The following is a 14480-nucleotide window of genomic DNA, read 5'->3' on the forward strand; positions in this document are numbered from 1 at the left end:
TCAACAGCAGGGTCTATAGATCTATAGGTCTGCTTTAAAATGTTGTATGTAGTGCTTAACAGTAGCCATTTTATTGATACCCAGAAGCACAGAGTTCCTGAAAATAGGCCTTTATCACCATTTATCCGTAGGAAGCCAGATCCTTATTACATGTGATGAGATAGCAGCAGTGTTCCAGCCAATTTATTCTGGGGTTGGTCTCAGTCTTGATGTCCTTAACTTGTCGAGTCTCAAGCTTCACTTGAGACATCTTGACTTTGAATCTACTTGGCTTCGGATTACAGCTGTAAGCTAATTCATTATCACTGTTTATCTTTTAGAAATAAACTTGTGTTTTCACATTTTGATCAAATGATCTTATAATTTTATCGTTTTATACATTTCTGATTTTGCAAATATGTCTTGCTGTCCAAACAAGCTGTCTTTTTAGGTCTTTGTCTCACACATTACTCAAGAGTTTTGTCTCATGTAATGCATAACAGCTCGTTGCTTTTTTTGAATAAGTTTAATTATTACATCCAATAAGGAGATTATGTTTGTGGTGCGGTTTGTTTGCTGTTGGTTTGTTTGTCTGATTACAGAAAAAAAACACTGGCCCGGTTTACATGAAATTTGGTGGAAGGGTGTAGCATGGGTCAAGGAAGAGCTTAATACATTTTACGATGACTCATATCATAATCCACATTCACGGGTACCAGTAATCTCATAGCATACACATAGTTTCTAAAACTTTATACACAAATGCTGTTATAGAGCACTCAACTTGTACAATTGTAACATCTCCACAATTGTAACAGAGCTTTTTTTCCTCAAACCAAGGTGTTAGGTGTCCAGGAGTTTGCTCTTGCAGATTTGATGTCCACGGTGGACGTCTGCACTCTCCGAGTGACCTCTTAGTTTTCTATGTGACTAGGCTAGCGATCACCATTTTGTAAAATGTACTGATATTGGACAATGTCCTCATAATATTGTAAAAAAAATCAAACATGGCTGCATTAGGAAACATTAGGAGGCCTCAGAGAAAAAAGGAATTGCTGCTGAGCCCCTGATGACCCGTTAACCCCCTTTGTACTTCTCGGTTCTATGTGGACTACATACCTTGTCTTCTAATTGCCAGTAAGTACAGTGCTGGCTAGAATAAGACATCCTAGCTGGAATAATGATATTTCATGGGCAAATGTGTTTCATGCATCAGTCAGTTTGTGGTCAGTTGATTCAACACAAATGAATTAAGGGATATACACGATGTGAGAATAATATAAACAAAAATGATGAAACTCAAGAACTTGAACTTAACATCTACTAACAATGCAGACCTGTTATAGTTGATTCTGTACTTTAATGCCGCAATTACTCAAATAACCGAAAATCAATTGACACCTAACTGACCTTGGGTCACTGGAGATCTCTGGGGATTTGAACCTGGATTTCCTAATGAAAGAAAGCTGTTGGTGTGTTTATGAGTCAGGCAGAAGCAGGCGAGCAGCCCACTGGCTGGAATAAACATTTTTATTAAGTTATAGTTTTAGAAAAAAATCCAACACATATTCACAAACAATGATTAACATGCACAATTTTAGTATACAAGACAAAACAGTTACTTTTCAATATGAAAATGCCATTCTACATGTCAGTATCTCACAGAGATCATTGATTAATACACCAGTATTAAGGTCGGAGAACACACTATATAAAAGCAATAAGGTTGTCTTTGATGGCCATGTTTAAAAAATATATGGAAGCTATTTACACTGCACCAGGTACACTCCATTCTAGCAACAACAACCACAGAAACCACTCTAAACAAACCGACCTTGTGGATATAAACAGACATGTTGTTCTGAGATCAATACATTTCGACCACTCCAGCTGGTGGCTCCCATCACTTGTCTCATTTCCTTTAGATTGTACTTCATAGTATTTATTAAAGCACAAGGCCAGAAACAATGGTTTTGTTTTGTAATGTGAGCATGAGCAGAGGTAAGAACATTAGGCTGAATTACAACTAATTCAATTTAAAAAAATGAAAAAAAAATTCTAAGAAACTGTCACATGTTCAAGCGCCGTAAATTAATAACCTAGTAGTTTAACATCTGGCGATGAGGTTACCATAGTTGGATATTAACGAAAAAAATAATTAACACCACTTGGATCACGTATTTGCACACACAAGCTGCTTTGAGGCCCGGTCACACCAGAGAGTGGCACAGAGTTAAGCTTTTCATCTGTGCGTCTTTATGAAACAGGCGTTGCTAGAGGCTTGGTGACATAGTGAGTACTTGCAGGGCTAGTTTAGGGCTAATGAAGCTGTCAAGCTAATGGCTAAACACGCTAGACAGATGCTAGTTCTAGAGAGTCTTTGTTCTCGAGATTGTCCAACATCATTATTTTTTTTTTTTACATATTTGCTAAAAAAAACCTCTAAAAGCTAGCTAGTTAGCTAGCTCACTGACAGTTAGCGTGTTAGCTAGCTTAGTAAATAACAGGATATTAAGGTCACACAATGTATTTGTACCATCACAACCAGTCTCAAAACAACACCTCTTTTGTGGAGGAGGGTTAAGTAAAGTGGAGGGCAACACAGCTCTACGTTAGCTTCCTCCATTTTGAAATCTCTCAAATGTAAGTTGAACTCCACGCAATTTTTTAAAACTTTTTTCATTTGCCCCACAAGTGAATCGTAACAATTGAAATGAATTGAAATGTTGCCTTCAAATGTTACTGTTGTAAATGCTGGTGTGACTGGGCTTGTTATGCTATTGGAAAGAAAGATACAGTACCGTTGGAGCACTACAGCCCAATGGTGGTTGTGTTTGACATTTAACTCAATAGAATCAACCAGCCAGTCAATTTCAGGTCACTGCCCCAATTCAAAGTCACAATCTACCACTACACTACAAAATACTCATAAAATATGTGGAAAAAGAATTTGAGCAAATACAGTGAAAATTCTAGTAAAAGCAAACGGAAAGACAACAGAAAAAGAATGCCTTTGCTGTTGTCTGATGGGAAGCGAAGCGGTGGAGGACATCTGAAACATCATTGACTGTAACACAACAGAACGAGTGCAATAAGAAAGCAACCATCAGTCAATCAAGCAGCTGAATTGTGACAGCCGTAATAATGGGGCAGGAAAATCAATATCCCATTGACTGGTCTGCAGCAGTCTAATCAACGGGCACAGAGCTTTATGAAACCAGTCAAGGAGCAGATAGGACAGCCTGATTATGTCGGCTGTTTGGACTTTTACGAGGCCTCTGGGGTCTGCACACCTGTTCAGACGGCTAAGTGAGGACATCCAGTCACCTTGCATCAATTCCTTGTGCTTTCATTCGACTTTGGGGAGGGTGGGTTGGGGTGTGGTGGTGGTTGGGTTAGAGAGTGCAAAATACAGACGACGACAGCCTCCGAGCTAATGACCTACACAGCCCCATGTTCGGCAAAGGCACAGTAATGTGTAGCAGTTCAGTTGACTGTATCCTTCCACATCCACGTGAACATTGTCAGGACCCCAGTAATCACACCTCGGCTCTTTCTCGGGTGGCTTTTGACAGACTCATCCTCCTGATAAAAGGGCGTGAAAACTAGCTCTCTCAGCAGAGTAGCAATGTTCCTTTGTTACTGTTCAGTCTGGTATGTGTCCAATAGAGGGTGATGGGGTAGGGGATAAAATGACAGCCATGCCTTTTTTCGCTCCATTTCCAGTCAGGGCTCTTTCACCGTGGTATTGGCATCAATTATTCTGATGCCTTAATAGCCCATAAATTATGCCACGGATGGAGTCATACATTTATTATACCACAGACCATAAATACTAAAACCCAAATTTCCGCCATATATCTCAATCCATTGCGGCTTTTCCTCAAGCTTCCAACCCTTTTTGTCTTGGGTGCCCCCGGTGTACTTCTCACTGAAAATTTAATCAACATACCCTTTCCAATAATGGGCTCCCTCTACATTCTGAGTTTCCTGTCCTTCCTCGCTAATTTCTCCGGAAAGAAAAGCAAACGATGCCTCCTCTGCAACATGAATCTCCTAAGCTATTTGAAAAAGAAAGAGAAAAGAAATCTGAGTGAGCTCTAGTGAAGGCACTGTTATCCTGTAGTCCATTATGCGCCGGGCCAGCTGGTCATCTGGGGTGTAGACGGTGCATGTTCTGTGATATGATATACGTATCTGGAACACAGGTCGTCTAAATGTAGAGGAGGAACAGTACACATGGGATCTGCTTGACTTAGTAACAACACACGTCTCTATTCTCTGCAATCCTGACTTTTTCGCTAGACTGAGAATGCAGAGCGTGATAGGCATTTATTATTTAGAGGAGCATGAGATAGAGAGCAAATGCCAGGATCTATCAGGGTAATGTAGAGAGGGCCTTAAGCTCAGGAGCCAGCGGCTCTCGGAAAGACCGAATATTACACAGAGATAAGTGGGATTGAGGCACAGTTGATCAATTTGCTGTGCATCTTTTACACGTCTGACTAAGCCTTGTAAAACTTTTAAGCCTGCGATGGATGTTTAATTTGGCAAAAAGCTGCGAAGAATGTGATAATTGTGGATAGTAGTTGATGTTCTTTCAATGGAATGGATTAAGATTTATTCTAGAGACGATAAAACCACTGAATATAGGCTAATCACCTGCTGAGAAGTTGGCCTAGGGCAGATAAATTCTTGTGAATACACTTTTTGGAAAGTAGATCTTTATATAGGATTAAAGAAACCATAAAGCAAGCAGCCTCTATCACCTACTTTGGTATGGACTGTATGTGTAAAATGGGTTTTAAGGCAGTAGTATCTCCAAAGATACTCATTAGATAAGTCATGTAGACATCATAACTTCTAAAATGAAACCTAGAGCACGGTGGCACTTATGACGCTGGAAGAAATACCGAAAGATATCATGCACGCAAATCATCACGTATCTGATGGTCCTTTTAAAAGAAAGTGGCGTGGTCCCTTTAAGAGTTTTGGCGGAGTCCAGTCCTTTCCAGTCTTCCCCAGCCCTGCCACTGAAGCCCCGGCCTCGTGCCAGTCCAGTGGAGGGTTCACATAGACCAGGCTGACTGAAGGGATAGAGGGGGAGGGAGGGCGCTCCGTGGGCTCTGATTAGACATCACCAGGCGGCGCAGAGCAGTGCACTGATGAGGACTGCAGAGAGGTACAATGGGCTGAGGCGGACCGCTCCTGAACCCCGCGCTCCCATGCCTGCAACAAAAAACCAGCAGAGCAGCTCGTGAAGGACCAGATATACCCCTCCAATCAAAAGAAGAAAAACCTGCACCCTGTTGAGCTGTATCCTCTAAATTTCTGACACGTAATCATAAATCAAAAGCCCGCTGTGATTTTTTTCCCCTTCCATATCTACATTATTACTGGCTTTCAACAGGAGAGGCTATTTAAGTATCCTGAGAAGATAAAGTTCGTATCACATCCGAGAAGAGAGCGGCAAACTGAGACGCCTCACTATTTTGCACAGCAGTGGGATGGGAGCACAGAACTGCTTTATATGCTGCGGCGCTGTGCAGCCAGTCAACAAGGAATAATAACCCAATGGCAGAGATGGATGACACCGCGCACGCATTTCTAAAAAGGTCGCTTTTCTCGCACTCGAAATAAGTCTATTACACATGGTTGGAAAGGGATGCAATGAAGCCAAATTAAATGTTGTCTCTGAATTATTGAATCCTCACTCAAGCTTTATCCGCGGTCACAAAGAAAATGGTGGAAAGGAGCAAAGGCAACAGTACACTCACTTAATTTATGGATGTGGATGGGTTCACTGCCCACACCTTCGCCGCCCTCACTCATGGCCTTGATCTGAATGAGATAGTTGTCATTGGCAGAGAGGCTGAGCTCCGCAGTGGTTTTGTTGGTCAAGATAGTGCTGATGTCGTTGTTGCGGTGTCTCTTCAGCAGCACCTGAGGCAGGAGAGGGTGACGCAGAGAAATGAGCCAATGCAAAAACCGTCATCCTTGATTGTGGAGATAAATCAGAGCTTTGCAGGGAATTGGGACCTACCAAATATCCAGTGACCTTTGACTCCGTCTCCATAGCTACGACAGGATCCCAGTGCAGCGTGAGGGTGGAGCCTATCATGGTCCATTGGATGTTCAGTGGAGCCCGATCTGGAGCTAGAAAATGAACCATAGGTAAAGACATAGTAAGGGTGTTTGCTGCATGAAATGAGTTTACAGTGGTGCGACCGCTTCATACAGAAGCTCCACTTGGACCAACTCTCTTCTTCTGAATAATAAATGGAGGCTGCAGCGGAGCACCCTCACTAATTAAGACAGAATGAATTCTAAGGTGGCCCTGAGAGCTCCACATATTGCAACTCAGGAAAAACATGCAAATGGACGAAAGAAAATGAAGAGAACTGCAACATGTGTGCAGCATTCACATTTGTTCATTTTCTTCTGTTTAGTATATTTGCATATAGGGTTTTTCTTCTTTTTACGTTGCAGTGTGTTCAGGGCCACCCTCAGTCATATCACAATATTTTTAGGCTATAGCGATATATGTATCAGTATTTTGATATCTCCTCAAAAGCACTTCATAAATGCTAGGACTGGGCAACATAATCAAATATTAAGACGTGTTTCAAAAAATGTGTTGGGCAAGAGTGCTTCCTGGACTCAAATTAAGCTTGTTAGAGGTGCTCTTTGGATAGGGATGCCTGCAGGCTTAAAAATCACAAGAAAGCTCCGAGGCACTCTCTATTAAAATGTCTTTATTGTCACGGCATGATCATGCCAGAATCCAAAAAAACAAACTCGTCGCCCCCCCGGTGCCCCATGTTCAAAAAACCCCCCATGAAATAAAAAATGGAAGATAAAAAATGATACAGTGCTCTCTAGGATGCCCTTCTAGTGAGCCAAATGTGACAAAAAAAGCCCCTAGGGTATAAATGTATCCTGACTTTCTGTGCACTGGTGCCCGACCGCACACAGCTGGTACCCTTCTTACTTTTTCACCCCTGCCTCTCAAAGAACCTGAGTCCACTACTGGTTTTAACTACCTGTATCACTACATGTTTGACCGCAACCGATACCTCAATATTGCAACAATATTGCATGGATACTTATCAGTACTTTCACAAAATTTTAACACATTGAGATTTGTGCTAAATAATCATCAGTAATGTGGAGAACAACAGTCTGGTAAGGTGAGAAAATTACATCAATTTACTGTAACGCAGCCTTTAAAACCGGGAAACGACAACACTTATGTAAGTGTTAGTAAATTAAACGGTAGTGTCAAGTACTGTATGGTCACTGGCAGCAAATCTCTGGCCACAGGAAATGAAAAAGAGATATGGCCAAGGGAAGCTGGACTCCTGCTGTCATGAAACATGAGCATACTGTGGTTACTCTTTCACTCATATTGCGTAACCTCTGTGAGCTGAAATCCCTAAATTTCAAGAAACTAGCTGGCGCAGCACTTGTCTAGTTTTGCTTTAACATCACTTGTCCATCTTAAATTGTCGCTGCAGCTCCATTCCACTCAACCCACTGATTTATCTTCTCTTCTTTTTTCCCCAAGGTAAATGGAAAGCTGGCTTGTCAGATTGGATTTTGTGAGCACAAGCAGCAAAGCTGAAGAAATGCTACGCCTATCACAATGAGGACAGTACGACGTCATCTGAGGGAGACACGGTTCATGAACGAGGACCCTTTAGGACTGATTTGAATGCGCCTGTGGGACGGACTCACGTGGTTTCTTTGTGGTGGAGTTGATGGGTGCCGACTGTGGCCCGGGGCCAGCCGTGTTGAAAGCAGCCACAGAGAGGTAGTACACTGTGTTCGCTTTCAGCCCCGTGATGTTCACCAGCGTGTAGTTTCCAGATATGCGCACTTTGCCAACAGTGTCAGGTTTGGTGTCATCTTCCCAGTACACGATCTATTGGGTAGAAGAAAAAAAAAAAATCACAATCGTGGGCACAAACAGCCGGATTCTAGTGGTGCATTTCACTGCATTATTGAAATTCATATTCCATCATGACATCTGAAATGCCGTTTGTATTACAAAGGGGGAGGGAGAGAGCGATGATGAATAATAAATTTTTCACTAGTGGAGTCTCAATTACTGATGCACATCCTCTCAACCAGAAAGGCAGGGCGTCGGAGGGTCATATGATAACTGACCTAGGCAGAGGGATTCGAGATTACTGCCAGTTTTGCTCATGAAAACAATCTCACGTCTTATTTTTATCGGAGGATACCAGATATTTGAAGTGCAGAGGTCCTGATAACGTCTCACAAATATTTCAAAAGGCTTTATGTGTTCCAACAAATTAGCGCTTTCTAAAGCAAAGCAGGTTTCTGTTTGACAAGATGCAGAGTTTGCTTTCCTTCAGGCTATCCGCCTCCAATTAAGGGTGCAGGTGAAGAGATATTTGATAAAGCAAATGGACTAATTTGCCGCTCGCTTTGGGTCATCTTCAATATTCATGTGTCTGGTATTAAGTGACATAAGAGTTAAGTCAATAAATAATTAAACTGAAATGTGAAGTCGGCCCTCGGGGAAACTCCCGCTATAAATTATTTCATTTCAAATTTGTTATCAATTAAAGCTGTGTATGATAAGCATCAGAGTTCAGTTTGCGGTAATGTAATCTTTTGAGCAGTAATAATGATCACATTAAACTCAAACCGGATTGCATTTGCAATTGGCGTCTAATTAAAGGCTGAGCGCCATGCATGTGCAGTCCACAGCTCCGGATCTATACTGTTGGTGGCCTATTGAGATTCAGCGGCTTAAATCCACTTCAGGAGCGCGTTTGGAGGAATAAGCTGTGTTTCTGAAAGGACAATGTGGCCACTGCTATGGCAACTGGAGAGCTTTGTGCTGAGGGCCAGAGGTGACAGATATTGAAAGAGCACCGGGGGAGAGAAGAAAAAAACCAGCAAAGCCCTCTTTGCATTCTTGAAAGGATGAGGGATTTTATTTTCCTCTAGTGCGTTTGCTGTTGGCACACCAAAGCGTTGAGGTCATTTCATGATATTATTAAGCTAAAAACAAGCTCTTTGCAGAGATACATGAGAAGATATAGTAGAATATAATGATTTAAAAAAAAAGAGAGAAAACTAATTTTAAGAACAATGAAAGGATGATTATGAGCTGATAAACAAGGCGCAGAGAGAAGCCCAATTATCATGTTATTTGAGAAAAAGAAAATAAGGATTTTTGCAGAGAGTCACAACGTACCTCATATCCAAGCACTCTTTCAGGGATGGCAGGGAGAGCTTCCCAGATCACTTCAATTTGCACTGCAGACACACTTCTAGTCCTAACCCTCTTAGGAGCCACGCTGGGGACTGCAGAAATAGAGCGCTGGTGAGAATCCCAGAGACTCATCCAACACATCACACACACTAATAGCAATAAGAGGCAAGGCACAGAATAGACCTGTAGTTTCACTGAAAAGCTATTTCCCCTGCTCTCTTTTAATGGAATCTGTGACTGACATAAGGGAAGACTATCTGCCCAGCAAATTCAATTAACAGGATACCTCCCTGACAGCGCGGTGTGGTGAGTGTCTGCTAGGATTTCCTGTAATCTACCAGCATGATAACTAATATCAAGTTGACATTCCAAGCTTGAGAGGGGAGGGAAATAACAGCACTGAAAAAAAGAAGTCATTTCATCATTACTATTCCAAGGTCATAGTTGTAAGGAGAGAGATTAAAGCCTATTTAAGCATCACTCTCTCCTGCCGGGCTGTGAAGTCGGTACCATACCTTCCTCTGCTGAGAACACGGTGCCAATGGAGCTGAAGGGCCCCTCGCCCCGGTTGTTGTATGCCCCCACTTTCACATCAAAAGGCGAGAAGGCTGGGATGGTGTCGTTGCGAAAGACGTAACGAGCCACGCCAGGTGTGGAGATAACCGCTCGCGTCCACGTGACCGTGCCCACAGGCCTGAAGGCGATGATGTAGCCGAAGCCCTCTCCATTCTGCAGTTCCTCGGGAACAGGCTGGGAGCAAAACACAAAACTATAGTGATATTAAAACGCATACAGACAAAGAAACAGACAGGCCCGTCTCTGCGCTGTACCTCCACAAGGGCTTCTGTGATTAGACACAGCCCCTTTCTCTGCCGTTACCGCCCAGAACACTCCACAATCACCTTCTGCCTTATCTTTCCCTCCTGCATGGCTATGTAATTGTGGCTAAAGTGCAAAACTCTTCAGAGGAAGTGCTCTTTGTCCCTGCTTTTGGAGGGAGAAATGGCACTCTGAGGCAGAGCCGGAGGAGAGGTGTCTCGCTCTAATGTGGGTCATAAAATTGCTCCGTTCAATTCTGCACAATTAAGCAAAACCATTACTCGGCTATGGAGAGAACAGTAAAATGTGACAGATGACTTACCTCCCATGTTATCACTAATTCAGACTTTGTGCCGCCTCCACCCCCGACATCAGTGGGAGCTGTATCAGGAACTGAGAGGTAAAGCCCAGAGGGGAGCAATTAGAACACAGTTTACAAAGCTCAATGACAAGCCTCAACCATACTAGTAGCCTTATGACAACAAGGACGCCTGCTGCAGATACTGTCCTCTATGTTACGCCCCATAATTCCCTCACTATGTGCAAACATTTCACAAAATAGTGAATTACTGGTATTGCCCACATGTCACCGCATTAACGCCAAGCCAGGATCTGTAGTATTTTGCCAACGACGTTCGACTCAACCCACTCCATTGCTGTTCCCGCTCAGCTGTTTGTGCACTGCAGTGTGATGGCAAGGCTGATAGTGGAGGTGGAGGAGCACTCGTGCACGTCCTTATAGTATCCTTTAGTAAGTGGAGCATCGCATTTTATGAGTCAGCAAACGGTTTTCTGCAGCATTTATGTGTGCATGGTTGTCTATTAGGGCTGAACGCTGGAAAGTGAGATCCCAACAATTCCTGGGACTTCTGGCTTGTATGCGGCTGTGTGTTCATTCATTGATGACAATGATCTGAAATAGAGACGTCCTACTAAACCAAAAGTTGTTGTAGCTACATTCTAGACACTGAAATGCCATTAGTACGGCAGTTTAACTTCTGAAGGGGCGCTGTGGAACTTCTGTGTTGTGCTGGAAGCCGATTGTTTATGTGAACAGGCATCTAATCTATGGAGAGAAGCACTGAGACGAGGCACTCAAGAACTAAATTCTCATCCGTTGGACTGTGGTGGAAAATCAGACCTGAGTCCTTTACAAACACATCCACCATCCAGCAGCATTATTCAACTTTTGTTTCCCTGTTTTTCAATATCTTAAAGATGTTCATGTGCATGTAGAAGATCTTGAAAGTTAAAAAGATCAAAGTCAGCATCAAGAGCTCCTCTCTCCCACAGAAAGCACTGCTCCTGAAACGCCTCGTCAGTAGTCCTGCCTTTAATTCTGTGACTTTATGACATCACACCATGTCACCATGTCACATATTTGCATTATTTATGCTAGAGTCGTTCCATTTCCGATACCAGTATGGCGAGTACACGAGTCTATGCACCGATCCGACACCATGTCATCTAGAAACGGGGCCCTGCTTCTTCCCAGGTGGCTCTCCTTAACGTTACACGTCGGAAATCAATTCTTCTTCGCTGCTGTAAAAAGCCAACACAGGAAGTTCCTGTCAACTACTGTTTTTAGGGCAGTGAAGAAAAGTTGATTTCACATGAGTCAGACGGAGCTAGCAACGTGTCACATATTTGGCAATATTTGACTCTGGATAACCCCACCACAACCTTCAGTATGCAAGGCCGTAATTTGGAGGGGTGGCACGAGTGTTGCCAGTTTTAACACCAGCAACCTTTTGAAGCATTTCAAAACACATCATCCAAAAGAGCACAACGAACCTGCTCTCCCCAGACTTTAGGGGACAGTGAGGGAACAACTGGAGGCTGAAAGACGTGCAGGCAATCAGCTCAACATGTCTTTGCTGATTCTGCACACTGGGTGGACACAGTATCGCAGTATTTGCCCTTGAAAGTGAGGTGCTGCAAGCAAACGAGTTCCGTGAGTAAGTTTTAAGAGAATTATTTATTGCTAGATTTATTTAACTTGCTGCTGCACTGCTGTTTTAATACGGTTCTATTTAAAAAGTGGCTGCACTTCAACAGTTTTTAAAGGAATTTGTTATTGTCAAAATAGATAACAAATGAATTTTGTATGGCAATCATTCTCTGCCATACAACAATGATAGCAATCATATCACATCCAAACAGGGTTTGTAGTATACACAGCTGTTGAAAAAAAAAAGAAAAAATCTTTTTTTCTTATTAACTTGCACTGGTATCGAATTTGTACTCGGTATCGGCAGATACCCAAAGCCAAGGTATCGGAATCGGTATCGGGAAGGAAAGAATGGTATCGGAACATCTCTAATTTATGCCTAGTGGTTAGTTTGGCACGTAAAGCTTGATTTAACACAGTTGCTCAGTTGTTGTTATTGCTGCTGGGTCAGGCGTGTGTGAGATGACCAATCAGAGGAGACTGGGTATTCGGGGGGGGCCTTAAGGAGACAGGAGCTAAACAGAGTGTTTCAGACAGAATGAAGTGCACTGGACAGTAAGAAAACTGATGTGTTTTAGATGATTAGTATTAGAGCATGTGAACCTATTCTAGTAGTAACCCAAAATAAAATTATGAACCTGAAAATGAGAATAATATGTCCCCTTTGATACAGGCAAAAACATCAATCACTTTTGAGTCATTTGTTGACGGAGGTGCACAAACACAGACTTCTCCAAAGTCGCAAAATCTCTGATGTATGTTGAGTTTGACTTCTTTGACTTTTCTCTACAGTTTCACATTTATCACAGCTTGAAATGTCAATTAAAATGCAGCTCTGGGTTCTGAGCTCCGTCAGTGCTGTCGGGACATTTTTGTTTTCATCCGATGATCAAACACACAGCGATGTGATTTTTTAGGTAGGTAACAGGAATCTTTGCTCTACTACCAACTAAAGATTACAAGTTAAAAACAGAAAATTAAGATAAACATCTTTATCGTCATTAATTACCTTTAGTACTGTGGATAAAATATAATCCCTGAATGATTGTGATGTATAACCAGAAAGTAATCATTTTAAAATCAAAGCTTGAAATATATTGTCTATATGTGTATGTGTGTGCAAGGTGAAGTATTTAGTTTCACATACTGGCATCCTCTGTCCTGGTCTTAGCCGAGGCTGGGCTGGGCTCTCCCAGGCCCACAGCATTGCGGGCCACCACCCTGAACTCGTATTCCACCCAGGCGTTCAGACCCACCACTGCGGCTGTCAGCATGTTACCATTGACTACCTCCGGCACTGCAGAGTGGAAATGAGTTCTTTAGAAAACGAGGCTGCCTCCCAACTGGACTCAAATTGAATCATTAATAAATAAAAAGAACCCAGACAAATACTACAAGGGGACAGGAGGAGTGTTTAATCGTACCTGTGTCAACAGCCTGCCAGCCCACTGTGAAGGGTGTCCGTGTCTGGATGATGTAGCCGGTGATGGGGCTGCCGTTGTCCCTTCCGGGTGTCCAGGAGATCTGGGCCGTGCTGTCTGTGATCTCGTCCACTGCCACCTTGTCCGGAGGACCTGGCGGACCTAAATCAATCAGGCAAAAGGAAGGGTGAACCTGTGGTGATCATCCATTTCAAGAAGCAAGGATTTTTGCACCTTGTTACATATCAAGGCCATCACGCTCCCTTTAATTAAAGGCTGCGTCCTTGGTGTGTGCATACAGGGGCTTTTCATTCACGGCATGTGTGATGTGCAGCGCTACGAAGAGATTACTGAACATAGGAAAAGCAGCAGTGGAGAGAGGCACTGGATGGGATCATTTATGAGCAAAGGAAAGAGGGGTTACATGGGAGCAGACATTAGTGAGAAGAATACAAGAAGAGTTAATACAAATAGAGATGGGAGTGTTTGTGACTGCTACACACTCCGGCTTTACCATGTTGCTGTTGTTTGCACTTCTGCTCAATTATTCAAATGCTTTCCATGATATTTTGCCGATGTGTAAATGAGCCAATTATAGTCATTTTCTGTGATAAACATTGCCTTCTCAAAACACCTGGGACAGCTATTACAGTTTGTTAAGGGCATGAATACCAATGTAAATCACAAGAGAAAAGCCCACACAATGCGCCAGATACACTAAGCTCATATCAACGAACCTCAGCCTGAAGTCATGCGTGCCAGTGTGAGTGAGTGAGTGAGTGAGTGAGTGAGTGAGCGTGTGCCAGTGTTGCAGATTTAAGCAACACATATATAATGTAAACAGGAGCTGACAGAACCAAGACTGAGGTAACATCCATTCTTGCTTTGCTTCACTATTTATTTACAGGAAGCCTCAGGGATTTTTCACATCTCTGTCTCTTTGAATACTTGTACAGATGCTTCAATGCCACTTCATTTTACAATATATATATATACATATCTCTCTCTCTCTCTCTCTCTCTCTCTCTATATATATATATATATATATATATATGAGGGT

General features: G+C 42.6%; 1 protein-coding gene across 1 annotated transcript in view; it reads right to left on the reverse strand.

Moving 5' to 3' along the window:
- Nucleotides 1-1492: 1492 nt before the first annotated feature.
- cntn3b (contactin 3b) overlaps nucleotides 1493-14480 on the reverse strand; it is a 59489-nt gene continuing 46501 nt past the window's right edge. The window contains 11 exon segments of the mRNA XM_084348428.1: nucleotides 1493-5109; nucleotides 5115-5132; nucleotides 5135-5208; nucleotides 5757-5922; nucleotides 6023-6135; nucleotides 7717-7903; nucleotides 9212-9321; nucleotides 9745-9979; nucleotides 10371-10441; nucleotides 13147-13296; nucleotides 13424-13582. Coding sequence (XP_084204554.1) covers nucleotides 4918-5109; nucleotides 5115-5132; nucleotides 5135-5208; nucleotides 5757-5922; nucleotides 6023-6135; nucleotides 7717-7903; nucleotides 9212-9321; nucleotides 9745-9979; nucleotides 10371-10441; nucleotides 13147-13296; nucleotides 13424-13582 — 1475 coding nt within the window. The 3' untranslated portion in view covers nucleotides 1493-4917.

Source organism: Pagrus pagrus, assembly GCF_965226575.1.
Source record: "Pagrus pagrus genome assembly, chromosome: 3".
In the NCBI taxonomy this organism is placed as follows: Eukaryota; Metazoa; Chordata; class Actinopteri; order Spariformes; family Sparidae; genus Pagrus; species Pagrus pagrus.